We start from the raw sequence: 26,919 nt of genomic DNA, 5'->3' as shown, positions 1-26,919 counted from the left end.
CGCGGCCGCCCGCGCCCGCGCCGCGGCCCCGGACGCCGCCGAGCTCTCCCCGGCGCCGCGGCGGCGCCGGCGGGTCGCCCGGGTCGCCCGGCCGCGGCGGCCGCGCGCCCGCGCCCGCCGCCGCGCCACCGCGGCGCTGGGCCGGCGACGCGCCCGCCGCCGCGGGCCCGCCGCCGTCCTTCGCCGCGGCCGCGGCCGCGCCCGCGGCGCCCCAGACGGCGCCGCCCGCGCCCGCGCCGCGGCCCGCGCCGGCGAAGAAGGACGAGGGCGACGCGCAGCTCACGAAGCGCCTCGAGGCCTTCATCAGCGAGCACCGCCTCGACGAGTCGTGCGCGCGCGAGTTACGCGGCGCGCCGCCGGAGATCTCGCGCCGCGCGCTCGCGACGGCCCACATGGCCAAGGCGCGCAACCCGTCGGCCTTCGCGCTCATGTGGTGGGCGCACCACGGCGCCGCGGTCCGCGGCCCGAACCAGAAGGTGACGAAGCCGCCGCCGCTCCGGCCGGGCGAGAAGCCCGTCGCGCAGCAGAAGCCCGGCGCCGTGCCCACGTCGCCGGGCGGCGGCGGCGGCGGCGGCCGCCGGAGCCGCGGCGGCGCCGGCCGCAACGCCGCGAGCCGCCGCGCGAGCGGCAAGTGAGCCCCCCGCGGAGCCAACGCGCGCGCCGAGGAGGCGCGCGCCGCCCCTCTAAGCTTAGATACTGTCCTTAGGAGCCCCCCCGGGTACGCACCGTGCTAGGAGCCGCCACGGCCTCTCAGAGCGTAGATACTCTCCCGTGGACAGGGTACGCACCGTCTTTACGACGCTCCGCCCCGGCCCCGCCACCCCGCGCGCTCGCGCTGCTCGACGAGCTCGAAGAGCTCCGCGTGGCGCCGCCGGAGCGCGGCGAGGTCCGCGTGGGCCCGGCGGAGCGCCTCGTCGCGGGCGCGGAGCTGGGCGGCGCCCCGCTCGCGCTCCGCGGCGACCGCGCGGTCCGCGTCCGCGGCCGGCGCGGCGGACTCGGCGCGAAGTTGCGCGAGCTGCCGCGAGAGCGACTCGGAGCAGGCGACGGCGCCGACGGCCTCGAGGGCGCTCTCCGCCGCGTGGATCGTCGCCGCGCCGGCCCGCGCCTCGGCGTCCTCCGCGCGGGCCCGGAGCGCGTCGACCTCGCGCGCGAGGGCCTCGCTCCGGTCGTCGCGCGGCGGCGGCAGCGCCCGCGCGGCCGCCAGCTCCTCCCGGAGCGCCGCGCAGTGGCGCCGCTCGTCCTCCAACTGGCGCTCGAGGTCCGCGGCGCGCTCGTCCCGCAGGCGCGCGGCCTCGTCGCGGCCGCTCCGCAGGTGGTCGGCGGCCGCGGCCGAGCGCGCGGCGTCGGCCTGGAACTTCGCGGCCTCGCGCCGCAGGTCGCCGGCGTCGCGCGCGGCGTCCTTCGCGGCGGCGACCTCGGCCCGCAGCGCGTCGCTCGCTCGCCGCAGCTCCGCGTTCTCCCGCTCGAGCCGCGCGGCGCCGGCGCGCGCCGTTTCGACGTCGCGCAGGGCGGCGTCGCGTTGCCACCGCAGCTCCCGGCCCCGCGCGGACCCGCCGCTCCGCGTCACCCGCGCGGCGAGCCGCGGCGCCGGCGTCGAGATCGGTTCGTCGCCATCGACCGGCGCTTCGATGCGATCGAAGAGCATGGAGGCCATGTTTAGGCGCGCGCTTTGCGTTCTCGCCTAAGTTTTAGCTCTCGTTGAACCGGGGGCAGCATGATCGCGTAATGCGACACGGCTGGCTAGCAGTCTTGATTGTTGCGGCCATGGCGGAGGAAGACTCGTTCACCATTAAACGCTACTACGGCGGCCCGCTTGGCCCCGAGCAATTCTACTTCAAAGCCTGTTTGATCCACATGCCGCTGCAGAAGGAACATGTTGCCGACGGCGGCCTCGAGTTTCGTATTAACATGGAGACGGGGAAAAACACTGCTCGCGCGCCCGTCCAGTTCGACGTCGAACCGGGCTCCGCGCGGCATGCGGAGATCATGGAGCGCCAGCTGCGAGTCATCGACGACGCGGACGAGCGCGTGAACCAGGGCGACGGCGAGAGCGTGCGGCGACGCGTCGCCGCCGCCGCGGCCTGGGGCGACGTCGAGCTCCTCGGTACGCTGCTCCGGACGTGCTACGTCTCCCAGTCGACGGCCGACGCGGTGCTGTTCGAGGTCGCGTCGACGGGCGGCGGCGCGGACGTCGTCGAGCTGCTCCTCCGGGCGGGAGCCAGCGGCGCCGCGCCCCTGGCCAAAGGCCGCACGGCGCTCCACGCGGCGATGAATAGCGGACATGAGGAATGCGCGGCCGCGATCGTCGCGGCGTCGCCGTCGCGCGCCGCAGCCGCAGCCCATGACGACGCCGGCCAGTCGGCCGTCGACCTCGCCCGGGCGAACGACTTCGGCGGCGTCGCGCGGCGCATCGGCGCGGCCATCGACGCGCTGGGCTAGGGTGTGGAGCGTATGTTTACGGGGGAAGGCGGGGGGCGCCGATCATTGGAGGCCGATGATCAGCTCGAGGACCATGACGAGCACGAGGATCGCTATGCACACGTACATGTAGAAGGTCTGCCCGCTGACGGTGATCTGCTCGGCGTGCTTCGTCTCCTCGCGGATGCCGAGCGTCGTCTTGTCGACGTCGCTCTCGAGCTGGTCGAGGAGACCCTACGACGCCGCGCGGTGAGCGCCGCGCGCGCTTGGGGAGCGGCGGGGGCGGTGGGGGCGGCGCGTGCGGGGCGCGCGGCGCGCCCCGGAGAGCGCGCGCGCCGGGGGGAGGGGCGGCCTTTCGGCTCGCCGCGCGGCGGCGGCGCGGCGAGACGGGGTCCGGCGCGCGCGCGGCCGCGGCGGGTCACGCACCAGCTGCGTCTTGGTCTCCTCCTGCATGTTCTGTCCGAGGCCCCGAATCCGGTCCACGCCCTCGCCGAGCCGGGCCAGCTGGTCGTCCTGTGCTTTCATGCGCGCCTACGAAACAGAACTGAGTTGGGGCAGAAATGCGGGGCGGCGGGGACGCCGCCGACGACCTGTTGTTCCTCGACGCGCGACATCGTGGGCATGTGTCAATCGCCCGCCTCCTGGTTCGTGTACGCCGCGCGCGGATGTCGCGGGGCGCCGTATGGGATCACCACAGCCCGAGGAAAAATAGTTGTCGACGCTCGGCATTGCAAACCTCGACCAGACGTTGAAGACGCCGTCCGAGGCGTCGTCGACCGAGGCGCACAGGCCTAAAGTTCTCTAGGGGCTCCAGTGCACTGGGAAGCCGATCCGATGGGCAGCGCCCGACTTTGACGGCCGCGTTCGGCGGCTCGGTCCGCCGGGCGCCCCGGCAGCCTTCGAGCCCGCGCCGCGCCGGCGGGCGATCTTCGACGCGCCGCTCTCGATCTCGAGAGACGAGCACGATTTCGGGGCGAACGGGGCCTCTGGATCCGGGCCATTTCGACGCGTCGAGGGGCGATATGTCGGTCCTGGTGCCAAAAAAACTCGGCCGCGCGCGGGGAATCGCGAAGGTATAGTGTCGCGATGGGATTCCCCGCGCGCGGCCGTGTTTTTATCTCCATCATCACGCGCGCGCGCGTGGCAGCCCCGGCGGTGCGCGTCGAGCGCTCCGAGTGGTCGTGGCGGTCAGCGCCGGGCCCAGAGGACGATCTACGCGGCTGAGGCACTCGAGGGGTGTCTGCGAGGGTCTCGAAGCGGTCGCGGGTGTCCCCAATGCGCGTTTCTCGGGTCGTTGACCAGGTTTGAGCCGCGGCGCGCGTCGTGCTTGGCAGCCCGTCCACAGCCGAGTTTCGGCATGGATGGCTGCTTTTCAGCTTTGGTCCTCCAGAGGACATGTTGGACGGACCCCTGATGCGCTGGGGTCCAGCGGGAGGGTCGCCAGGGGGTGTTTTGGCGCCCACCATAATCACTGTTCATGACTACTCAGAGAGTCCAATCGATCAATGGTCTATAAGTTGACTCATGCAAGAGGCCGGCAGCGAACCACCCCACGACACCAAGCACCACTAACCAACTACCCCTGAGTCGCGACTTGCTCAAAATGAGTGGTCAAAACAGCTGCAACATGGGGTCAACGAAGCCTGTGAACCACCCGTTCTGGCCGATCGGCAGCTGGAGGGCTGCTCGGCCATGACCTCCACACGGTCGAAATTTATGATCGAGCGTCAAAACCACCAGTTTGCTCAAGCTCGAGATCAAAACTGGTCGATAGAGCCAAAACAAGCATAATTCCGGTGGATTCGAGTGGTCTCCAGCGGCCCCAGGGGTACCACCCCCACCACCACCACCACTACCTCACCCCATTTACAGACCACTCATCTCAGATCAGCATGACAGTGGTTAAGGTTGTCTGTGCATACCTCTTGGACTCATGAACTGTTTAAGCACAGTTGATTCGACTGAGCGGAGGGGGAGGTCAAGCGGGGCCAGGGCGTTGTCTAAAAGGCCTGCCGTCGGCCCGGGGGGGCGGCGTCTCCCTCGGCTCTCCCCCACCGACGAGTGCGTCCGTAGATGGCACATGCGTCGGTGTTTTAAGTCGAGGCCCGCGCGAGGCGCGCGGGACTGGACAGCGCGCGCCAGCTCTTCGGCGAAGGCGTAGGTACGGCAGATGATGTCGCCGGGGAAGGTCTGCTTGGGCTCGGCGTAGCCCACGCCGCAGAGGCTGGCGCCGTGGGTCTCGGACGTGCACGCGGTTGCCCTGAAAGCCCGCCGCGCGGCGGCGAGCAATTCGGGCGCCGCGGAGAGTCTCGAGCCAGCGCGCCTCCATGGAGCGCGGCACGGTCGTGCGCCCCCCTCGAACGCGGAAGTCGGCGGCCTCGAGGGTCCGAACCCAGAGATGCCCGGGGGCGCCGAACCAGCGTGCTCGCGCACGACCTGAAGTCGCCGCCGCCAACCGACACTGGATGGGACGGGAGCCGGAATGCGCCACCGTTAAGCCGTGCACGGACAACGTCGCGCCGGACTCCCAGACGAGCAGCGGGCCCGCCATGGTCGGGCCGCCCGGGGGGCAGCGACGACGGCGCGAGCTGCGGCACGGGCTGGCTCTTGGGCTGCTTCTAATGCGCTCTAGATTAGGCCTGTGGCGTCGTCGACGCCAGGGAGCCCCCGCATCTCGATGCTGCACACACCCCTTACGCCGTGACGTACCCGGCCTCCCGGAGGACGTCCCAGACGAGGGGCTGGACCCGCGCGTCGTCCTCCGGCGACCAGGTTCGCCGCCACGCGTGCGCGGCCTCCCGGTCGATGGCCCGCGGCGCCCAGACGCCGTGCTCGCACTGGTCCAGCCACGTCGCCGGGAGGACGCCGTCTTCGAAGCGCCGCGCGTTCTCGACGAGCGGCTCGCGGCGCGGCGCGGCGGCCGGCCGGAGGATCTCCTCCTGGAAGGGCACGCCCAGGAGCCGGCAGACGCGGAGCAACGTCACGTCGGGCGACCGGACGAGGTCCTCGAAGGCGATCTTCGCGTAGCGGTCCCCGAGCAGCGGCGCTTCGTACTCGAGCGCGCGCTCGAGCGACGCCCAGGATCGCAGCGCGGCCTCGAGCGGGACCGCGCCCAGCGCGCTCCCGTTGACCAGGTTCGCCCACGACGAGGATTTCCGCGCCACGGACGCGGCCGCGGCGCGGCCGTCGCGGACGATGTGGAGGAAGCGGGCCTCGGGGAACGCGCGCGCGAGGCGCCCGACGGACGCGGCGTCGAAGAGCTTCAGACCCCGCACGCGCTTTCCGGACGCCTCGGTCGCCCACGAGTCGGCCAGCAGCTGGGCCAGCAGCCCCGCGAGGGCCGCGTCGGCCGCGAGCGCCGCGCCGCCCGTCAGGCTCATGGTCAGCTCCTCCATGGCGTAGCGCTCGCGCGCGCGCAGGAAGACGTTCGCGAGCTTGTGCTCCATGCCCACGTAGACGTCCGGGTGCGCGCTCAGGAGCCGAGCCAACAGCGTCGTGCCCGAGCCGCCGAAGCCGACGATGAAGACGAGCTCCTGCGGCAGCGCGCGGGGGCCGCCCCGCGCCGCCGCCGCGGTCAGGTTCGTCGCGTGCGCGTCGAGCGCGCGCTGCAGCGCCTCCGGCGAGAGCTCCGCGCACGCGAGGAACGACGCGTACGCCGGCGTCGTGTAGAACTCCCGGAACACCGACCGCGTCTGCGCGGCGTTCTTTTGGAGCCCTTGACGCCCGAGCTCGCAGCAGTCGCAGCCGTCGCAAAAGTCGCAGAACACGTCCCTGTCCCAGCACTCTTCCGCGCCCCGGCCGCCGACGGCGGGGTCCATCACGCCGCCCGCCGTCGCCGTCGTGCCGCCGGCCGCCGCGCCGGCGGCCGTCGTCGCTCCGGCCGCCGTCGGTTCTCCGCCGCCGCCGACGTCTGCGAGCGCAGCCGTCGCGGCGCGCAGCGCGACGGCGTATGCGATGGAGCGCCACATATTGCCAAGTATTGCCGGGGGCAGCCTCATCGTGTTAAAGTTTGCCTGCAACAAATCGCCAGGTTCCGCCACTACTCACGAGGATGGACAGCCTTCTCGCCGGCTCCGTCGCCGGCATCGTGGCTGACATCGTGACTCACCCCATCGGCACGATCAAGACGCGCCTGCAGGTGCAGGGCGCGTCGGCGGGCAGCAGCTCGCTGGCGCAGTACGGCTCCATCGGCGACGCGGCGTCGCGCATCCTGCGCGCCGAGGGCGTCGGCGCGCTCTACCGCGGCGTCGGAATTGTGGTGGCCACCGCCGCGCCGGCGCAGGGCCTCTTCTTCGTCGGCAACGACGCCGCGCGGAGCGCGCTCGCGGCGACGAGCTGCCCGTCCGGCGCGTCGAATTTCCTCGCGGGCTTCTTCGCGCAGCTCTGCGGCAGCCTGCTCTGGGTGCCCATGGACACGATCAAGGAGCGCATGCAGGTCGAGGGCCAGATGGCCGCGGGGTCGCGGGAGGCCCTCGGGTCGTCGAGCGCCGCCGCCGTGTCCGCGGTCTTCCGGCGCGAGGGGCCGCGCGGTTTTTATCCGGCGTATTGGATCCACCAGTGGACCTGGGCGCCCTTCAACGGCCTCTATTTTGCGATCTACGAGGCCGCCAAGGAGGCCGCCGACGCCCGGGGCCTGCCCGCGTGGCCCTGCGGCGTCGTCGCCGGCGTCGTCGCGGGCGCGGCGACGAACCCCGCGGATTTGGTGAAAACGCGGCTCCAGGTCGCGCGCGCGGACCCGAAGACGTTCCAGTACGCCGGCGCCGTCGACTGCGCGGCGCAGATCGTGAGGCGCGAGGGGCCCGCGGCGCTCTTCGACGGCGCGGTCGCGCGCTGCGCCACGGTGACGCCGCGGCTCACGATCTGCGTGCTCGTCAAGGACGCGCTCATGCCCCGCGCGGCCGCGCTCCTCGGCCGCCGGGACTAATATTTTGAATTTAGGACGGCGGCGGCTCGTCGTCGAGCGACGACGGCGACGACGGCGACGACGGCGCCGCCGCGTCGTAGGAGGACGCGCGGTGCCGCGGGGGCGCGCGGTGCACGTGGATCCCGTGGAGCGAGAGCGTCCGCTTGATGGTCTTGCCCGCGGCGACGGTCGCGCCGACCGTCGTCGCGAGCACGCCGCGGAAGGACGTCGCCGCGGCGCCGCCCGATCGCGGCAGCGCGCGCGGCCGGCCGCGCCGCTGGAAGAGCAAGGCGCGGAGCTTGGGCACGAGGATCCGCCCCGCGACGCGGTGCGCCAGGCGGCGGTAGCTCTCCGCCGCCGCCGCGTGGACGCCCGGCCGGAGGTCCCGGTAGTCCTCGAGCAGGTGGACGAGGTCCGCGACGGGGACGACGTAGGCCTCCGTGTGCGACTGCGCGCTGCAGCCGTAGAGCCAGACGCGCGCCGCGAAGGCGAGCGCGCAGTCCTCGCCGACCGTCGCGTAGGACGCATGGAAGAACAACAGCTTCGGCCAGGGCACGCAGCGCATGAAGGTGAAGAGGCGGCCGTGCGCGACGACGCGGACGCCGTCGACGGCGTCGCCCTGCGCGAAGACGGGCTCCATGGGCCCGTAGACGGCGTTGACCATGGCCCGCGCCACGGCGACCTGCGCGCCCGTGCGCCGCGCCGGGCCGAACATGGCGCAGCGGTTGAGCGCGGGCACGCGCGCGGACGCCTCGAGCCGGCTCCGGAGCTCCAAGGGCAGATCCGCGAACAACGCGCGGAACTTGGACGTCAGCAGCCGGTTGTGGAGGAAGACGAAGTGGCTCCGCGCCGCGAGCCGCGTGTCGCTGGGCACGCCGTGGCGGTCGAGGTAGCGCTCGAGGATCTTCATCTGCGCCTTCTTGTCCGGGTCCTCGGAGCTCAGCTCCTCCATGACGCTCTTCGCCTGGCCGATGATGACCGCGACGAAGGCGATGCTCACGACGCGGTTGAAGATGAGGAAGATGGACTGGACCGGCGACGGCCGCGCGACGGGGTGGAAGAGGAACGCGCCGTGGCGGTCGAGGATCGCCCAGTGGTACGCGAAGAGCAGCCGCCGCGCGAGGGACCCGCCCCGGAGCACCTGGGGCGGCGCGAAGCGCCGCCACTTGGCGACCTGCGACGACCAGTCCGCCTCCGTCAGCCGCGCGACGCCCCAGAACATGCACGCGATGAAGTGCGTCACGTAGAGCCACGCGAAGACGACGCTGCACAGCCGCGCGACGGCCGGCGTGAGCCAGCCCTGGTCGCACAGGTCGTGGAGCAGGCCCTCGACCCTCAAAATCTTGAGCATGCGGAAGATCTTGAAGAGCTTGAGCAGCCGCAGCACCTTGAAGTCGCGCGAGAGCTGCCGCGCCGTCGCGGGCCGCGCGAACGCGAGCGTGTCGAAGGGCAGGCTCGCGAGCACGTCGACGCAAAACCAGGTCCGCAGGTAGTGGAGCGCGACGAGCCGCGGCTCCATGACGAGCTCGCTGCCCCGCGCGAAGCCCGTGCAGAAGCCCGCGACGATGTCCGCGACGAAGAACAGGTCCGTGGCCACGGCCAGCAGCGAGAACAGGAGCGTCCGCTCCACGCCGAAGCAGAAGACGACGGGGTTCTCGAACATGCACCACATGACGACAGCGCCGACGCAGGCCTGCCAGAGCCGGTGCCGCGGGCCGAGCGGGTGCATGATGAACACCGCGGTCTCCGCGTCGTCCTCGACGGTCGCGGAGAGCCGCAGGATCGCCGCGGACGCGTCGCCCTCGCCGGCGACGGCGACCTTGGCGTGCCGGCCCTCGGGTGGCTTCGCGGCGCCCGCGCCGCGCCGCGGGCAGCAGAGCCGCTCGAGCCAGTCGCCGTCGGCCGCGCGCGCGGCGCGCCTCGCGTGGTACGCGCCGGGCTGCAGTTCCGCGTCGGCGGCCTGCGTGATGACGTGCCACCGCTCGGCCTGGCGGTGGAGCCCGTCCAGGACGCGGTGCGTGGAAACGGACAGCGCGTGCGCGCCCTCGGCCGCGCGGCGCCGCAGCGACGCCTCGAGGTGCCGCGCGTGGCTCGGCCGCCGCCGCCGGTGGCCGTCGGCCGGCGCCGGCGCGTCGATGTCGACGGCCTTGACGTGCTCCGACGCCTGGTGCTTCCAGCGCGCCATGCGGTCCTCGGGCGCCGCGGCGACCTCGACGACGCGGCCGCCGGGCGCCGCGGCCGCGGCCTCGACGCCGGAGCCGATCGACGGCAGCCGCGGCCGCCCGCCGCGCGCCGCCGGCGACGCGGCGGCGTCGCCCGCGACGCCGGCGCCGGCGCCGCTCGCGGCCTGGCTCGCGCGCAGCACGGCGGCGGCGACGGCGCTCCGCTGCTGGGGCGACAGCGACGCGTCGATGTTCTTGAGCAGCTGCAGGTTCGCCGCGAAGCTCGTCGCCGCGGCGTCGAGGCACTGCAGCGCCGCATCGGCGTCGAGCATGGTCTTTTTACGTGGGGCTAGGAGCCACCATCGTGCGCTCTGGGCAGCGCTGCAGCGGCAACTACCAGCGTCAACGACTTGGTGAGGAGAAGTTGATGCGCTGAGAGCGGCGACAGTAGAGAGTCCCGTCTCGCCTCTCAGCGACTCGTCGTCGTCGGGGCGGGCCTGGCCTGATTTACGAGGCGGTTACGCCATGGATGTTCTTGCGCAGCGCGCTCGGAAGGCAATAAAAAGCCATGATGAAGCCGCGCTGCGCGAAGTTTTGCGGAGCGGTCTTCATGTGAATGCGATGGTTGATACCTTTACAACACGTGAAAGGGGTGGACAATGTACTTTGCTGTTTGCGGCTGCGACTCGTGGATTTCACAGACTTTGCGAAATACTTCTCGCTGCGGGAGCTGATGTACATATACCCGAGACAAAACGCGGCGGTAGTCCTCTCCACTCAGCCGCGTATCTTGGCGGCGTGGCCTGCGAGCGTTTGCTTCTGGCGGCGGGAGCGAACATCGATTGTCAAGATATACATGGTAATATCCCGCTGCACGTGGCCTGTCAGCGAGGACACACGCGTACGGCCAAGCTCCTCATCGCCGCCGGCGCGAACACGAACGCAAAAACTCGATCGGGCACCACCCCTCTTCGCGCTGCCCTCCGCAGAGGCCATCGCACACTCGTATTGACGCTTCTTCGCGCCGGCGCGCCCCTCACGGTCTTGCTCTCGAAGCAGATTAACCCAGAGAACAGCGCCCTCCACGACTACATGGTGAGCATCATCGACGCCGGCAGCTGGGACGCGGTTGTTGAGCAGCACCGCCGCCCGCTTATGAGCATCCTCTCCCGCCTCGCGCTCCCGCACGACGCCCTGAGCGTCGTCCTCTCGTTCTGGTCTCCGCCCGGCGGCCACTAACTAAAGTATTTACTTCAGGGAGGCGTTGTACTGGGCCAGGGCCTTGGCGAGGGCCGCGGCGACGGCGGAGCGCTCCTCCTTGTCGTCCTCCTTGCTCTCCTCGTCCGCGGCGGCGTCGCCGTCGCGCATGACGCGCTCGTTGACCGCGCGCTTGCGGTTCGCGAGGTCGATGATGTCGCGGTCGACGGTGTCCTCGGCGACGAGGCGGTAGACGGTGACGGGCTTCGTCTGGCCGATGCGGTGCGCGCGGTCCTCGGCCTGGCGGTCGATCTCCGGGTTGAAGTCGACGTCGTGGATGATGACCGTGTCGGCGCCCGTGAGGTTGATGCCGAGGCCGCCGGCGCGCGTGGATAGAAGGAACACGTCGAGATCGCCCGCGGGGTCGTTGAAGTCGGCGACGAGCTGCTGGCGCTCCGTGATGGGCGTGCTGCCGTCGAGGCGGCTCCAGTTCAGGTCGAGATCGTCGCAGAGGAGGCCCAGGAGGTCGAGGAGCCGGACCCACTGGGAGAAGAGGAGCACCTTGTGGCCCTCCTTCTTCAGCTTCGGCAGCAGCTCGCGGAGCCGCTCGCACTTGGCGCTCTCGAAGAGCGCGTTCGTTCCGAGCGCGAGATCGCCGAGGCTGCTGAAGCCGTCGCCCGACGCATCCGCGTACTCGGCGCAGAGCTCGTGGAGGGCGAAGTCGTCGTAGGACTCGAGCTCCTTCGTGACCATGGCCAGCGTCGCCGCGCCGCCGAAGTGGCCGTTGCCGTGGAGCGTCTTCGCGATGCGCGCGAGCGCGGCCGCGTCGTACTTGTCGAGGCGGAGGAGGAGCGGGTGGTTCGCGGCCTTGCGAAGCTCCGTGAAGAGGTGCTTCGCCGCCGCGTCGCCGAGGCCCTTCTTGAGCGCCGCGCCGCGGCCCGCGACCTGGAGGTAGACGCCGCGCTGCGTCGCCGAGAGCGGCACGGAGACGACCTCGGCGGTCTTCGTCGGCAGCGACGCGAGGACGTCGGCCTTGACGCGCCGCAGGCAGAAGGGCGCCAGCAGCTTGCGGAGCTGGTTGAGCCCCCCCGCGTCGCCCGCGGCCTCGCCGTCGCGCTCGAGCGCCGCGAGGACCTCGGGCAGCTCGCCCGTGACGCCGCAGGACGCGAAGAGCTTGGGCATGAGGAAGAGCAGGAGCGACAGCAGATCCAGAGGCCGGTTCATGATGGGCGTGCCGCTGAGGATCGTGCGGCTCTCGGCCTTGAGCGCGCGGAGCCGCTTCGACCGCTGCGCGTCCGGGTTCTTGAGGTTGTGGCCCTCGTCGAGCACGAGGTGGGTCCAGGGCCCGCGGGACGCGAACCAGGACCGGTCGTCGGCGCAGGCGTCGCGCTCCCACCACGTGTAGGTCGTGAGCACGACGTCCGCGCGGAGCACGTCGCCGTCGGTCCGCAGCTGGCGGCGCTCGGCCTGCGACCCGTGGTAGACGGTGACGGCGCAGCCCGGCGCGAAGCGCTTGAACTCGCGCTGCCAGTTGCCGAGCGTCGACGCGGGCACGACGACGACGTCGCGGCTCTTCCTCGCGGTCCGGCTCCGCGCGACCTGGAGGTACGCGATCGTCTGCACGGTCTTGCCGAGGCCCATGTCGTCCGCGAGGACGCCGTTGGCGCCGACGCGCTCGAGGAGCAGGAGCCAGTTGACGCCGACGACCTGGTGCGGCTGGAGCTCGAGCGCGTCGCAGCAGACGAGGCCGACCTCGGCCGCGTCCGCGGCGACGAAGCCGTCGCCCGACGCCGTCGCCGACATGGCCGCGGACGACAGGGCCCCGCCCCGCGACTTCTCGCCGAGGCCCCGCTTCTTGAGCTCCGCCAGGAGCTTCTCCGAGTAGGTGCCGCAGGCCCGGAGCAGCGCGTCCGCGCGCTTGCCGTAGGCCTCCTCGTCGCTCTCGTCGCCCGACGACGAGCCGTCGTCGTCGTCGATCTCGATGATCTTGCTCTCCGCGAGCTCCGGCGACACGCGCGCGGGCGGCGCGTCGGCCGTGAGGTCGACGACGGCCGGCGCCGCGCGCGCGGCGGGCGCCTTGCGGCCCGGCGCGCCGGCCCGGCGCTTGCGCTCCGCGAGCGCCGCGAGCCGCGCCGTGCGCGAGTCGGGCTTCTCGTAGGCGTCCTCCTCGTCGTGGCCGAGCTCGACGACGTCGTCCTCGTCGCTCGACGACTCGTCGGACTGCACCGACTCCTCGTCGTCGCTCTCGCCGGCGAACGCGCCGCGCTTCCGCCGCTTCGGCGCGGGCGACGGCTCCTCGTCGCTCTCGGCGATGAAGCCCTGCGCCTTCTTCTTCTTCGCCGGCGCCTTCTTCTTCTTCTGCGTCGCCTGGAACTTGGCCTGGTTCGCCCGCTTTGTCTCGTCGTCCTTGACCCGGCTCGTCCAGCCGCCGCCGCCGCCGCCGCCGAAGGCGAAGCTGCTAAAGGGGTTCGTCGCGGCCGCCTGCGTCGGCAGGGGCACCTTGTTCGCGACGGCGCTCTTCTTCGTCGCGCCCGTCTTCTGGGGAATGAGCGAGTAGTCGCCGTCGTCGTCCTCGTCGTCGCTGATCTCGATCTTCCGGCGCCGCTTCGGCGCCGCGGGCGCGTCGTCCGAGTCGCTGTCCGCCGCCGCGGCCGCCGGCGCCTGCCCCCGCTTGAGCTTCTCCGCCTCGTGCAGCCGCGCCGCGGCCTCGTGGGCGCGCGCCCGGAGGTCCTTCTTCTCGAAGAGGTCGGCCGTCGGCAGGCCCGCCTTCGAGATGAGCTCCTTGAGCTGCTTGTTGCTCATGGCCTCGATGAGGACGGGCGGGTCGGAGGCCATGGTCGTTTACTCCCGGCGACCTCGCTCCCGGCGTTTTGAACACCTCGCCACCTCTTTCCTGACGGCTCGACTGGCTGATCGATGGTGCAGGGATGATGCTGCCCCCGCGGATACGTCGCCCTGCCCCACAAAACTGCTTCGCGCTGTAGTCTGGTCTCCGCCACAGACAGCTTGTGGTCGCCGGGTCGCCGGGTCGCCGGGTCGGTCGCTCGCCCCCGGCTCTCCCGGGCGGCCTGACCCGCCCGGCGCGGCGTCCGTCGCCCCGCGCCCGCCCTTCGGCCCCCGGAGGCCCCGGCGCGCCGCCGGCCCTTCGAGCCGCGCGCGCCCCCGGGCGCGCCGGCGGACGACGGCGACCATGGGGTCCAAGGTGGCGGACAGCCACGGCGTGGACAAGGCGCGGAAGCAGAGCGCCCAGGCCAAGCACGCGCCCGCGGGCCTGCACGCGGCGCAGCCGAGCACGCCGATGGACCACGTGCGCGCGATCGCGAAGAAGCTCATGGACAGCAACTACTTCAGCGCCTTCATGACGGTGCTCACGATCTACGCCCTCTTCGGCGACGACATGAAGCTGACGCTGACGGACGTGACGGCCGACGACGGCTTCGTCGTCGCCGCGTGGATCTGCGTCTTCTTCTTCTCGTTCGAGATCGTGTGCAACATCTTCGCCAACCCCCATTACCTCTGGGGCTTCTACTTCTGGATCGACCTCGTGTCGACGTTGTCCATCCTCATGGAGATCCCCATGGTCATGAAGCCCCTCACGGGCGAGATGGGCGGCGCTTCCGGGTCGTCCGCGGAGATGGCCAAGGCGGGCAAGGCGGGCCGCGTGGGCACCAAGGCCTCCAAGGTGATCCGCATCGTGCGCCTCGTGCGCATGGTCCGCGTCGTCAAGCTCTACAAGATGCACAACGGCGCCGACGACGCCATGCAGGACACGTCGCTCGAGCCGAGCAGCGTCGGCAAGAAGCTCACGGAGATCACGACGCAGCGGCTGATCTGCATGATGCTCGTCATGATCATGGCCCTCCCCTGGCTCCAGTCCGGCTCCCTCCTGTCGAACAACTTCAACTTCCAGTACCACTTCCTCAAGCACCTCCACCAGTACCCGCAGAACTTCAACCGCACGGGCGTCGACGGGTCGCCCCTCGTCAGCGAGGCCGACTTCCGCCAGCAGGTGCGCTTCTACGCGCGCAAGTCCTACCAGGACGGCTACCCCTTGCTCTACCTCGAGATCTGCGAGCCCCAGTCGGTGACGGACGTCTACGGCGGGCCCTACTCGTGGGCGAACTGCAACACGACGTGGACCCACGACGCCATCCACGACATGGTCTCCTCCGACTCCAACGAGTGGGGCTCCTTCATGGAGCGGCCCGACAAGGGCATCGGCAAGAACGGCTTCGACGGCGCGGAAACGCGCGGCGAGTCCGTCATCAAGAAGCTCAACTACCGCGAATCCTCGACCGGCGAGTTCTTCCAGATCACCCAGGTCGGGTGCTACCGCGCGTCCGGCGAGGACGACCTCTACGGCGGCATCAAGAACTGGGAGCCCGCGGGCGGCAAGATGCCCGGCGAGGGCGAGCACCACAAGGCCTGGGACATCCGCGTCGAGCAGCCGACGTGCATATCGTTCGCGGTCTTCAGCAACCGCGAGAAGATGCGTTTACTTTCCGGCATGAGCCTGCTGAAGACGCTCTTCATCATGATCATGATCGTCGGCGGGTCGCTGGCCTTCAACCACGACGCGCAGATCTTCGTCATCGGCCCCATCGAGCGCATGATGACGCTCGTGAAGCGCCTCGCGGAGAACCCGCTCGACTCCGCGTCCATCTCCGCGGCGACGATGCTCGATGACGACAAGAAGATCCAGGACCAGGGCTACGAGACCGTGCTGCTGGAGCAGACGCTCGAGCGCGTCGGCCAGCTCCTCCAGGTCGGCTTCGGCGCGGCCGGCGCGGAGATCATCGGCAAGAACATGAAGACGGGCACGGGCAAGCTCAACGCCATGGTCCCGGGCAAGAAGATCACGGCCATCTACGGGTTCTGCGACATCCGCCAGTTCACGGACACGACGGAGTGCCTCCAGGAGGAGGTCATGGTCTACGTGAACAAGCTCGGGAACCTGGTGCACACGGCGACGCACACCTACTTTGGGATGGCGAACAAGAACGTCGGCGACGCCTTCCTGCTGTCCTGGAAGGTCTGCGACGGCGAGATGGACGGCTTCACGAACTTCAGCGACACGGCGACGGAGGCGCAGCGCGTCAAGGCGAACGAGACGATCCGCTGCGTCGCGACGAATTCGGCGCTGCGCGCGAAGAAGCGCCAGATCACGCCGAGCCAGATGGCCGACGCGGCGATCACGGCCTTCCTCAAGTGCCAGATCGACCTCTTCAACGAGAACGTCGACGGCTGCCTCACGTGCTACGCGACGTACGAGGCCGTCATCCGCCGCTTCGGGCCGGGCTTCTCCATCAAGATGGGCTTCGGCATGCACGTCGGCTGGGCCATCGAGGGCGCCATCGGCTCCGAGCTCAAGATCGACGCGACGTACCTCAGCCCGCACGTCGAGATGAGCGACCGCCTCGAGGCGTCGTCCAAAATCTTCCTCGCCAAGCTCAACGTGTCCCACTGGCTCCACAACCTGGCGAGCCCGGGCCTGAAGAAGTACACGCGGCCCATCGCCTACATCCGCGCCGAGGGCGTCACCTGCCCCTTCACGGTCTGGACGTACGACGTCATGTACAACAAGATCGGCTTCGGCAAGCCCACGAGCACGATCAACCCCAAGACCAAGAAGCAGGACCTCACGGACTGGACCCACCCGGAGTACACCGAGATCCAGGAGGGGCTCCACGCCGACTTCATCGAGACGTGGCTCAAGGCCTACTCCGCCTTCGTCGAGGGCGACTGGCCCGCCGCGCGGCGCACGTTCGACGCGGGCATGCGGCTCAAGCCCGAGGACGGGCCGACGCTCTACCTCCTCGGCTTCATGGACGCCAACAACGACACGCTGCCGGAGAACTGGGACGGCGCCCACTTCCTCGACGGCTTCTAGGCGCGGCGCCGAGCCCGCGCGGCGCGCGCGCCCCTCAGCTTCCCTCCCCCCCACACCGACCGCGCCGCGCCGCGGCCGCGCCGGCGCACCGCCGCCTCGCCCAACCGCGCGCCCGGCGCGCCGCGTAAGAATCCCGTTTTCTTTTTTTCCTCGTTGACCTTTACATTGACGGCAAAAGTTTTCACTTGCGATCTCCGGGCCGCGTGGGCTGCCTTCTCTCGATGGGCGGAGCATCGATGCCACGCTGGCTGCGCGCGCTCCTGCTGGTCGTTGCCGCGCCGGAGGACCGAGCGGTGGCCGGGAACGCGACGGCGAACGGCACCGCGGCGCCGAGCCGGGCGCCGGCCGCGGCACCGCCGAACGGCACCGCGGCGCCGAGCCGGCCGCCGGCCGGGAACGCGACGGCGGCCGGGAACGCGACGGCGGCCGGGAACGCGACGTACGCGCCGAGCCTGGGCTGCTCGTCGACGCACGACGCCTGGGCGTGCCAGGTCGCGAACGGGACGGCGTTCGCCGCCGACGCGGGCTGCGCCGCGGCGCCGGGCGATGGCGCGTGCGCCGCGGGCTTCGAGTTCGTCGCCGGCGGCGACGCCGGCGGCGGCCGCCTCGTCACGCGCTGCTTCTTCGGCGCGGCGTGCGCGTCGGGCTGCGACGTCGACGTGTGCTACGAGTTCCACTCCCGAAAGGGCCGCGATCGGGACCCGTCGTGCTGCGCGCTCGAGGAGCGCGCGTCCTGCCTCGAGGGCTACCGCTACTCCCGGGGCGCCGTCTGCGAGAAGCGCCTGGGGTGCACGTCCTACGCGACGTGCTGCGCGCCCTGCGCGCCCGGCGAGCCGTGCGAGTCGAGGTCGCCGATCTTCGGGCAGACCGCGTCCTGCGCGAACCTCTGGGGCGTCTTCGTCGTCGGCGCGTCGGTGGTGCTCGTCATCCTGCTCTGCTTCATCTCGTGCTGCTGCTTCCACTGGCTCCGCTTCCACTGGTGCGGCCGGCCGGCGCTCGCGCGGCACCGGCGGCAGCCGCCGGCGGCCCAGCCGCGGCGCGCGCGCGGCTGCGAGCTCGTCGTCGCGTCCGCGACGGCCGTCGACCTCGCGGCCGTCACGGTCGTCGACGAGGGCGGCTTCGACCCGGACGTGCCCGTCGCGAGCGCGGAGGAGGTGCGGCCCGTGAAGGCGGCCGTGCGCCCCGTCGCCGGCTAAAGCGGACTTAAAGCGGCCTTAGTCGTCGAACGCGGACGCGCGGGCGGCCGGGACGCCCGCCTCGGGGGGCGCGAGGCCGCCCTCGAGGACGACGCCGTCCATGGTCGTGAGCGGGACCGCGGCCGCGGGCGCGTCGTCGGCGACGTCCGTGAGGTCCGCGCAGGCGCAGGCCGTCACGGCGGCGAGGTAGTCGTCGTCGGCGTCGCCGGTGCCGCCGCCGCCCGCGAGGCAGACGACGTTGACGCCCCGGTCGCCGCGCGTCGCGCGCCGCATGTTCTGGGGCTTGCGGAAGGCCTTGGTTTCGCGCGCGAGGCGGTCCGCGAGGGCGGCGCCGTCCGCGGGCGCGAAGAGCAGGTCCCAGAGCGGCGCGGGCGCGCGGACGCGCCAGTGCAGGATCATCATGCCCGTGCCGTAATTGCCCGTGTGGTTTTCGACGAGCTCGAGGGTGCCGCGGCGGCCGTAGGTCTCGAAGAACAGCTCGCCGACGAGGTCCGCGACGGCGTCGAGCTGCTGCGCGTGGAAGCCGCGGCTCAGCGTGAGGAAGAGGTCCGCGTCGCCGGTCCCGAGCATGCGGCAGGCGAAGAGCTGGCGCACGGTGCGTTCGACGGCGAGGCCCCAGCGAGCGTTGAGGTCGAGCCAGACCGTCTTGACGGGCCGCGCGGGCTTGGTGAGAGACGCGTAGGCGTCGACGAACTCCTGGGCCGTCGCGCGGTAGACGTGGCCGACGGCGACCTCCGGCGCGGCGCCGGCCGCGCCGCCGCCGAACGTCGCGCGCTCCCGCTTCATGAGCGCGTCGAAGTCGGGCCGGTTCGGCACGTGGATCGCGTCGTAGGGCACGCCCGCGCGGATGAGCAGCGACGTCGTGTTGAGGTCCAGGCCGTCGAGGACGAGCACGTCCGTGCCGTGCTCCAGGGCCGACGCGACGACCCAGTCGTTGTGCGACCGCTTCACGGGGTCCTGGCTCCGCTCCACGTGCGGGTATCTACGTCGGCCGTCGTCGCCGGGCGCACCGCCGCTGGGCGGATTCCGGCCACCCATGCTCTCTTGCGGCAAAATGAGGAAACAAGGCGGCATCATCACCCTCTCCGGCTGCGTATGAGCCTCGCCGGCTGCGTCTAGCCGCGAGCATGAGCCTCTTTGGCTGCGTCGTCGTGGGCCCGCCGGGCGCGGGCAAGAGCACGATGTGCGCGGGCCTCTGCCGCTATCACGCGCTGTCGAAGCGGCCGGTGGCGCTCGTGAACCTGGACCCGGCCTGCGAGGGCGAGGGCCTGACGACCTTCGCCATCGACGTGCGCGACTTCTGCAGCGTGGACCGCGCCATGGCCGAGCAGGGCCTGGGCGCGAACGGCGCGCTCCTCTTCTGCATGAAGGAGCTGGAGCAGAGCACCTGGCTCCGCGACGAGGTCGAGAAGCTGGCGGTCGACGAGTGCTTCCCCTACGTCATCTTCGACCTGCCGGGCCAGACGGAGCTCTTCACGCACGACGGGAGCCTGCGGCGCATCCTCGACGACCTGAAGCGCACCTTCGACGCGCGGCTCGTCGCCGCGCACCTCGTCGACGTCGCGCACTGCGGCGTGCCGAGCCACTACGTCGCGGCGTGCCTCCTGTCGCTGACGGCGATGCTGCGCCTCGAGCTCCCCCACATCAACGTGCTGAGCAAGGTGGACCTCGCGGACCGCTACGAGCTCGCCATGAACCTCGAGTTCTTCAAGGACGCGCGCGAGCTGCACCGCATCGTGCCGTTCTGCGGCGTGCGGCCGCGCGCGCCGGAGCCCGTCGCGGGCGACGCGGCCGCGGGCGACGCCGCGCGCTACAACGAGCGGCTCCAGAAGCTCACGGGCCGCATCTGCGAGCTCGTCGACGACTTCGGGCTCGTGTGCTACCAGCCGCTGGACGTGTCCGACGGCGACTCCGTCGCGCGCTTGGTCCGCATGCTCGACAAGGCGAACGGCCACCCGGCGGGCGTCCACGCGCCCGCGGCGCTCGTCGAGGACGCGACGGACCTCTTCCTGCTGCACAAGGGCGGGCGGCCCATGCCCTGGGACCCGGAGTCCGACGACGCGAAGCTCGACGACCGCGTCCGCGCGTTCGCGGACGCGGACGAGGCGGCGCGCGCCGCGCCGCCGCGGGACCGCACGTACCGCACGCACGCGCCGCGCGCGCCGGCGGCGAGCGGCGGCGGGGAGGAGGACGGGGCGTTCTCCTGGTACTCGTAACGGTGTCGCGGCGTGAGGCGCGAGTCGGAGGGGGCGGCGACCGGGTCGCCTTTTCAAAGGCGTCGGCGTCCCGAGAGCGTAAGCCCGTCCCCTGCATTCATCGAAGAAGGCGCGATGAGGCGTCGCTCGTAGAGAAACGAAGGTCGAGAGGGCCTCTAAGAAACTTCAACGTCAACTTTCCCCGATGTTGACGGTCTGTTGACGATCGATTTTGAACGATCTGAGAGCACCGGGAGCGCTCCGCCCGCGGCCGCGTCTTCGCCGCGTCTTGCATTCGCCGCCTTGCACCGTCGGCGCACTTGCGAGCGCACTCGTCTTGAAGATGACCGCCATGGACGTGGAGGAGGTCGAGGAGCAGCAGGACGCGGGTCCCAAGTTCGACGCGGACCTGCTGCGCATGTACTACGCGCGGCTCTTCCCCTACGAGCAGATGTGCAAGTGGCTCGCGTACCAGCCCCACGGCGACGCGTCGACGCCCGTGGGCACGGGGTCGACGCTGGCGAAGCGCGAGCTGTCGCTGACGCTCGCGGACGACGTCTACATCCGCTACCAGTGCTTCGGCGACGCCAAGGCGATGAAGGAGCTGATGACGAAGCGCCAGCCGCACAAGATCGACATCGGCGCCGTCTTCAACGCGTCGCCCAAGGACCACCTGAGCATCAAGAACTTCCGGCCCGAGGAGCGCGAGCTCGTCTTCGACATCGACCTCAGCGACTACGACGACGTGCGGACGTGCTGCCAGGGCGCGACGGTCTGCCGCAAGTGCTGGCAGTACATGACGTGCGCCTGCCGCGTCTGCGAGTCGTCGCTGCGCGAGGACTTTGGCTTCGAGCACATCATGTGGGTCTACAGCGGCCGGCGCGGCGTCCACTGCTGGGTCGGCGACGCGGAGTCGCGCAAGCTCACGAACGAGGCGCGGCTGGCCATCATCAAGTACTTCTCCGTCGTCGGCGGCAACGAGAACTCGGCGAAGAAGACGGACCTCCAGGCGCCGCTCCACCCGTCGCTCGAGCGCGCGTACAAGCTCCTCGAGCCGCTCTTCATCAAGCACGTCATCCCCGAGGACGGCCAGAAGCTCCTCGCGAGCCCCGAGCACTGGTCCAAGCTCCTCGCGACGCTCCCCGAGGACATCGCGGACCAGATCGCCAAGCACTGGGCGCGCGCCGGCGACGCCAGCACGCCCGCGCAGAAGTGGGACGCGCTCAAGGGCCTCTGCGCGTCGCCGGACCGCGGGTCCTCCGCGAAGAAGCAGAAGCGCGCGCAGGTCGACGAGCTCTGGAAGTACGAGGTCGTCTTCACGCACTGCTACCCGCGCCTCGACGAGAACGTGTCCAAGCACCGCAACCACCTCCTCAAGTCGCCCTTCGCCGCGCACCCGAAGACGGGCCGCGTCTGCGTGCCCTTCGACGCGAAGCAGTGCGCGGCCTTCGACCCGACGGCCGTCGTCACGCTCAAGGACCTCGCGAAGCAGATCGACGCGTCGACCGAGGACGTGCCCGACCTCGAGAAGACGGACCTCAAGCACGCCGTCCGCTTCTTCGAGAAGAGCTTCATCGACCCGCTCCTCAAGTCCCTCCACAAGGGCCAGCGCGACGAGAAGGAGCAGCAGGCCGCCATGGTCGGCGACTTCTAGGCGCGCCGACCCCCCCTAAGCTACGCGGAGTTCGCTACGCGTCGCGACTTACGGCGACCTCGGGCGCCTCGTGCTTGCCCCGGTTCTCGTGGACGACGTCCAGTGCGCCGAAGAGCTCGCCGAGCATCGTCGTCGCGTAGGCGCCCGCCGGGAGCTGGAAGGTCGCCGTCAGCGTCTTCGCGCCCTCATCGAGGGCGACGTCGAGGCCCTCGGCGCGGACGGCGAGGCGCCGCGCGCCGCCCCGGAGGCGCTCGCGCTTGAAGTCGTCCTCGGCGACGCCGTCGCGCGCGAGGACCGCGGCCGCGGCGCGCGCCGCGGCGCCCGCGCCGAGGACCGTCCGCGACCCGACGAGGGGCAGCGCGAGCTCGCCGCCGTCGAATTCGTCGCCGGGGAGCGGCGCGTCGAGCGGCCCGGCGTCGAGCCGCGCGGCCGCGGCGACGTTGAAGACGTAGGACTGGTACGCGTGGAGCCAGAGCGTCCGCGCACGGTGCGGCGGCGCGGCCGCCGCGGCCTCGCACGACGCCGTCCGCGCGTAGGCCACGGCCGCGTCGCGCGCGGGCGCGTTTCTCGGGAGCGCGGCGGTGAGCTTCTTCGCGGCGCCGCGGTCGAAGGCGCCGGCCGCGACGGCCGCGCGGACCGCGGCGAGCGGCGCGTTCGTCGCGAAGTCGCCGAGGCACGACCTGGGCAGGAAAAGGGTGATTCAAGTTCGCTTCAACGTGAGTGTTCCGCGCGCGCGCGTTCCGGAAAAAGCATCCATGCTTCGAGACCGTTCCGAGAGATGACCGCTCGTCCAAAAATCAGCCGAAACGAGTGGAAAACGGCCGAGAAAGGAGCCTTTGAAGTTGGGAATTTCGCTCTCTTTTGCTGCCCTGGGCAGGACGCGCACGCGAGCAGGAACGCCTCGCCGTGGCGCCGCGCGAGCAGTGCCCGGCCGATTTGCCACGTCGGAGGAGGGACGTCGCCGCCGCCCTCCTTGCCGACGCGCTGCGTGCCGAACGCGTTGAGGAACACGGGGTTCCGGCGGAACGCGTCGACGAGCGGCGCCGCGTCGCCGGCGACGTCGCGGACGACGACCGCGAAGCGGTTGCCCCGCAGGTCGCCGGGCTGGAGCATCTTCTCGACGACGTCGACGGGGTAGAGCGCCGCGTCGGCGCCGATCTTCGCGGGCGTCTCGGTCGTGAGCGCCCAGCGCAGCGCCGCGATCGCGTTCCGCGACCGGCCGATCTTAACGGTGACGAACTGCCAGGTCAGCGCGCGCTTGTCCTTGACGCCCGCGGCGGCGACCGCGCCCACGGGCGCGCGGAACTGCTTCGTGAGCGACTTCATCAGCGACAGGCTCTCGACGTTCCGCTTCCGGAGCACGCAGCGCACGACGAGGTCGCCGTCGTCGCCGTCGTCGTCGTCGTCGTCCAGGACGACCTCGCGCTTCCGCTTTTTCGCGGCCTTCTTGGCCTTCCCGCGCTCCTTCTTCTCGGCGCGCCACCACACGACGATCCGGCCCTCCCTCGTGCTTGTGTCCGCGCCCTTGACCTGCTTCCCGATCTCCGTGTGCAGCGCGCGCCGCGCGCCCCTGTCCCGCGGCGCGGCGACCGCGACCGGGGGTTGGGTCTGGTCGCGCGCCTTGGCCCAGGCCGCGAGCTCGACGAGGTCGCCGCGGCTCAGGAGGCCGCCGAGCGCCGCGAAGCGCGCGTCGACGGCGCACGACGCCTCGGGCGCGTCCTTGGAGATCTGGAACGCCGTCGCGGGGAACCGCCGCGCGAGCGAGCGGTAGAGCGCGGGCTTGGCCTCGTCGTCGACGACGGCCGCGAGCGCGACGACGGCCCCGCCGACGGCGTCGACTGGGGCGACGCCGGCGAGCGCGTCGAGCGCGCGCGCCTCGAAGGCCGCCGCCGCCGCGAGCGCTTCGGCGGGGAACGCGGCCTCGAGCGCCGCGGCCTCGAGCGCCCGTCGCGGGGACGTTCGCGCTTCCGGAGCGGCCGGCGCCTCCCCAACTTCCTCCATTGGCGTCTCCTTAACTTCCTCCGTTGGCGCCTCCCCAACTTCCTCCGTTGGCGCCTCCTCCTCAACTTGCCCGTCCTCCATTGGCGTCTCGTCCGCGGGCGCCGCCGGCTCGGCCGCCGCAGCCGGCGCACCGTCGCCGTCGCCCGCCGGCGCGCGCGCCTCCTCCGCGTCGTCCGCCGGCGTCTCGGCGTCCGCCGCGGGCGCCGCGTCCGGCTCGGCGCCTCCGGACGGCGCGGTCTCGTCCACGCGGCTGCGCTTCACGAGCCGCGCCTCGTACGCGGCGAGCGCCTCGAGGAGGGCCGTCGCATCCCGAGGAGCCGTCGCCGCCGCCGAGGCGACCTCGCCGGCCAGAGAGACCTCGTCGACGACGAAGTCCTCCGGCTCCACCTTGAGCCTGCCGGAGAGAAGCTCCTCGACGGCCTTGCCGTTGCAGCGTGACCTCGGGCCGAGGCCGCAGGCGGTGGCCATGCTCACAAGCTGGCACCCTCGGCTTCAGCATGCCCTCCGAACGCCCTCACCACGCCTCCCCACGCTCGGAAGGAGGCGAAGCGCGAGAGGCATTCCTCCCGGCGCCTCCCGCGACGACGACGACGGCGGCGTGCCGACGAGCCGCGCGGTCCGCCGCGGCTCGCGGTTCGCCGCCCGTCTCGCCGCCGCCGCCGCGCCCGCGGCCAACGCCCCCGCCGGCCCGCCCGCGCCGCGCCCGCACACCGCAGAAACATCATCTTGCGAAGGTTGCTTTACGATCGGGGCCGGAGACGCGCGCCTAGTAGTCGTCGCCGCCGCCCTCCTCGGCGCCGAACATGTCCATGCCGCCGCCCATGTCGATCTCCTCCTCCTCTTCCTCCTCCTTCTTCTCCTCCTCGGCGGGCGCGTCGCCGCCGCCGCCGCCGCCGCCGCCACCGCCGCCGCCGCCGCCGCCGCCGCCGCCGAACTTGGCGAGCTTCTCCTTGCCCGCCGCGAGCACCTCCGCGAGGTCCTTGCCCTCCATCGACGAAATGAGCCGCCCGAGGTCCGCCTGGTCGACCTCGACACCTGCGGGGCGACGCCGCGTGGGCCCCCGGGCCGCCGCCGCGCGCGCGCGCCGCGCCCCCGCTCTCTCTCTCGTTTTCGCGGCGCTGCGCCGCACCGACGGCCTCGAGCGCCGTCGTCACGTCGGCCGCCGACGGGGACTCGTTCCCGCCGAGGACGAGCATGAGGTAGGTCGCGACGTACTTCATCGTTGAGCTGTCGGTCTCGTTGGCCGCGTTGTCAAGCAAGCGCAGCTCCTATACGAGATCGTCGCCGAGAGCGAGAGCGAGGCTCGACGGCAACTTTGGCCTGGGTAGGCCTGGGGTCGATCAACACTTCAATAAAACACGCTGCCCCATTTCCGTGCATCGCGACGTCATGACGGCCGGGGCGGCACGTTTGAGGTTTGAGGTTTGGAGGGTTGGAAAATCCTTGGTTTGCGTTTGAGACTTGTCGACGCCTCATATACGCCACAAGGTTTGGGTTTGGAGCTCTCTCGTCGGGAACTCTGAGCCACAGAAGTTTGGAGTTTGGAGCTCTCAGCCACAGAAAATTCGAGGTTTGCGGCTACCAGAGAGGGGCCCCTAGGCAACGTTGCGTCTTGCAGACGCGGCCGAGACGCGGGAGACGCGAGTTCCGGGACGCGGCAGGACGCGGCCAAGACGCCCCGGGACGCGGCCGAGACGCGCCGGAGACGCGGGACGCGGCCGGGACGCGAAAAAAAAGACGCCAGAGACCACCCCAGGACCGAACCCACGACCACGAAAGACGACCCCGGGACCGAAGCCAGACCCGCGGGACGCGAGAGACGCGCGAGAGACGCAGCCCAGACGCGGGACGCCGGCCCAGACGCCGGCCAGACGCCGCCAGACGCGGCCGAGACGCCCCAGACGCGGCCAAGACGCGACTTCCGAGACGCGCCGGAGACGCCGGAGGACCTGGCGGAGACTGCCCGGGGACTTAGCGAAAGACGCCCAGACCGCGCGTTGCCTAGGGGCCCCTCCAGAGAATCTTGGTTTACGTTTAATTCTCTCAGGCCAAACGTGCCGCCCGGGCTGTGTCATGGCTCGCAGGAACCAGCCCGCCGAGGCCGACCCGCTCCTCGGGCCCGGCGAGAAGCAGTTCGCCGTCGTGAAGCAGCAGCCCCAGCCCTGGACGCACCTGCTGCGCACGAAGCGGCGGCGCAAGTGCGCCTGCGTCGCCGTGGCCGTCGTCCTCCCCTGCGTCGTCGTCGGCATCTACTACGCCGTCGCGGACGTCGAAGAGAGTTTAGACGACGGCGCCGAGCGCTTCCTCGCGTCGCCCTACAACGTGACCTGCTCCGAGTACGACGACGACGTCGTCTACTCGGCGACGACGTGCAAGAGCCAGGACTGGGGCTTCTGCTACAAGGGCGACAAGACGTTCTCCGTCGACGGCGCGGCGTCCGAGGACGACGACGCGACGACGGCGTCCTACACGACCTGCGTCAACGGCACGGCCTGCTACGACTGGTGCAACGTGGCCTGCGAGCAGGGCTGGGGCGCGTACTGCGTCTGGGACATCTACGCGAACTTGGAGGCCGCGTGCGCCGGCAACTACACGCCGGTGTCGCCGGGCCGGCGGCGCCTCGCGGTGATGAACTTCGGCGGCGCCTGCGCCTACCACGCGCGCTGCGAGGCCTGCAACGCCTCCGAGGCGACCTGCGACGACGTCTACCACCACTACTTCTACTACGACTGGAAAGACGACGAGTGGGACGCGTACTCGGGCAACCCCCAGGCCGCCGCGGCCCTCGAGCCCGACGTCTTCGCGACCTGGTGCGCCAAGTACAACCACACCTACGCCCGGCGATGACAAGGCGCGCGTCACGTTCGCGGGGCGGATTAACTGCCTTTTTATCGACACACACACTTACGACTTCGACGCGTAGAGCCAGTCCCAGGTCATGCCCAGGAAGAGGCCGTGGGCCCGGGCCTTGTCGAGGGCCTTCCGCCGCGCCGCGGGCGCGGACGCGCGGCAGCGGAACGCCGGGTCGAGCCACTGGTCGTCGCCGTAGGCCGCGAGCGCCGCGTTGCGCTCCCTGAGCCAGGGCAGGAGGTCGCCGTGGGACACGACGTCGAGGATGCCCGCCTGGAAGAGCTCGTCGCGGAGGCTGTCGACGTTGACGTGCGGCGCGCGGCAGTTCTTCGACGGCTTGAACATGTCCGGGTACTCGGCCGCGAGCGCCGCCGCGGCGGAATCGAGCGCCGCGCGGACGTCGTCCGACGCGCCGCCGGCCTCGAGGTCCACGAGGGCCACGGGCTCCGCCTT

At 71.1% G+C, this 26,919-nt stretch overlaps 8 protein-coding genes across 8 annotated transcripts; 5 read left to right on the top strand and 3 right to left on the bottom strand.

Annotated features, from left to right (window-relative positions):
* Positions 1–2,437: 2,437 nt before the first annotated feature.
* Positions 2,438–6,386, bottom strand: AURANDRAFT_71180 (hypothetical protein; the record flags this gene model as incomplete). The annotated part of the gene is made up of 4 exons (XM_009036708.1): positions 2,438–2,652; positions 2,845–2,949; positions 4,549–4,678; positions 5,128–6,386. 4 exons carry the CDS (start codon positions 6,384–6,386, stop codon positions 2,482–2,484), a joined length of 1,665 nt encoding a protein of 554 aa, XP_009034956.1.
* An 83-nt stretch (positions 6,387–6,469) lies between these two features.
* On the top strand, positions 6,470–7,342 carry AURANDRAFT_23458 (hypothetical protein; the record flags this gene model as incomplete). The annotated part of the gene is made up of 1 exon (XM_009036943.1): positions 6,470–7,342. The coding sequence occupies one exon, from the start codon at positions 6,470–6,472 to the stop codon at positions 7,340–7,342; it is 873 nt and encodes a 290-aa protein (XP_009035191.1).
* A 2,810-nt stretch (positions 7,343–10,152) lies between these two features.
* Positions 10,153–10,527, top strand: AURANDRAFT_6930 (hypothetical protein; the record flags this gene model as incomplete). The annotated part of the gene is made up of 1 exon (XM_009036522.1): positions 10,153–10,527. A coding segment is annotated over one exon (375 nt), but the record flags the coding sequence as incomplete, so codon positions are not given.
* A 336-nt stretch (positions 10,528–10,863) lies between these two features.
* AURANDRAFT_1751 (hypothetical protein) lies at positions 10,864–12,420 on the bottom strand (the record flags this gene model as incomplete). The annotated part of the gene is made up of 3 exons (XM_009036480.1): positions 10,864–11,299; positions 11,513–11,754; positions 11,836–12,420. Coding segments are annotated over 3 exons (1,263 nt in total), but the record flags the coding sequence as incomplete, so codon positions are not given.
* Positions 12,421–13,870: 1,450 nt separating this feature from the next.
* Positions 13,871–17,766, top strand: AURANDRAFT_71178 (hypothetical protein; the record flags this gene model as incomplete). Its single annotated transcript, XM_009036944.1, has 2 exons — positions 13,871–16,443; positions 16,749–17,766. The coding sequence occupies 2 exons, from the start codon at positions 13,871–13,873 to the stop codon at positions 17,764–17,766; spliced, it is 3,591 nt and encodes a 1,196-aa protein (XP_009035192.1).
* A 1,133-nt stretch (positions 17,767–18,899) lies between these two features.
* Positions 18,900–19,721, top strand: AURANDRAFT_4795 (hypothetical protein; the record flags this gene model as incomplete). Its single annotated transcript, XM_009036502.1, has 2 exons — positions 18,900–19,541; positions 19,587–19,721. Coding segments are annotated over 2 exons (777 nt in total), but the record flags the coding sequence as incomplete, so codon positions are not given.
* A 592-nt stretch (positions 19,722–20,313) lies between these two features.
* AURANDRAFT_58835 (hypothetical protein) lies at positions 20,314–21,615 on the top strand (the record flags this gene model as incomplete). The annotated part of the gene is made up of 1 exon (XM_009036945.1): positions 20,314–21,615. One exon carries the CDS (start codon positions 20,314–20,316, stop codon positions 21,613–21,615), a length of 1,302 nt encoding a protein of 433 aa, XP_009035193.1.
* A 2,809-nt stretch (positions 21,616–24,424) lies between these two features.
* Positions 24,425–24,836, bottom strand: AURANDRAFT_17417 (hypothetical protein; the record flags this gene model as incomplete). The annotated part of the gene is made up of 2 exons (XM_009036707.1): positions 24,425–24,651; positions 24,746–24,836. Coding segments are annotated over 2 exons (318 nt in total), but the record flags the coding sequence as incomplete, so codon positions are not given.
* Positions 24,837–26,919: the final 2,083 nt, after the last annotated feature.

This window comes from Aureococcus anophagefferens, assembly GCF_000186865.1.
Source record: "Aureococcus anophagefferens unplaced genomic scaffold AURANscaffold_5, whole genome shotgun sequence".
NCBI classification, from domain to species: Eukaryota; class Pelagophyceae; order Pelagomonadales; family Pelagomonadaceae; genus Aureococcus; species Aureococcus anophagefferens.
The sequence above is the reverse complement of the archived record's forward strand: the minus strand, read 5'-3'. Positions and strand labels throughout refer to the sequence as shown.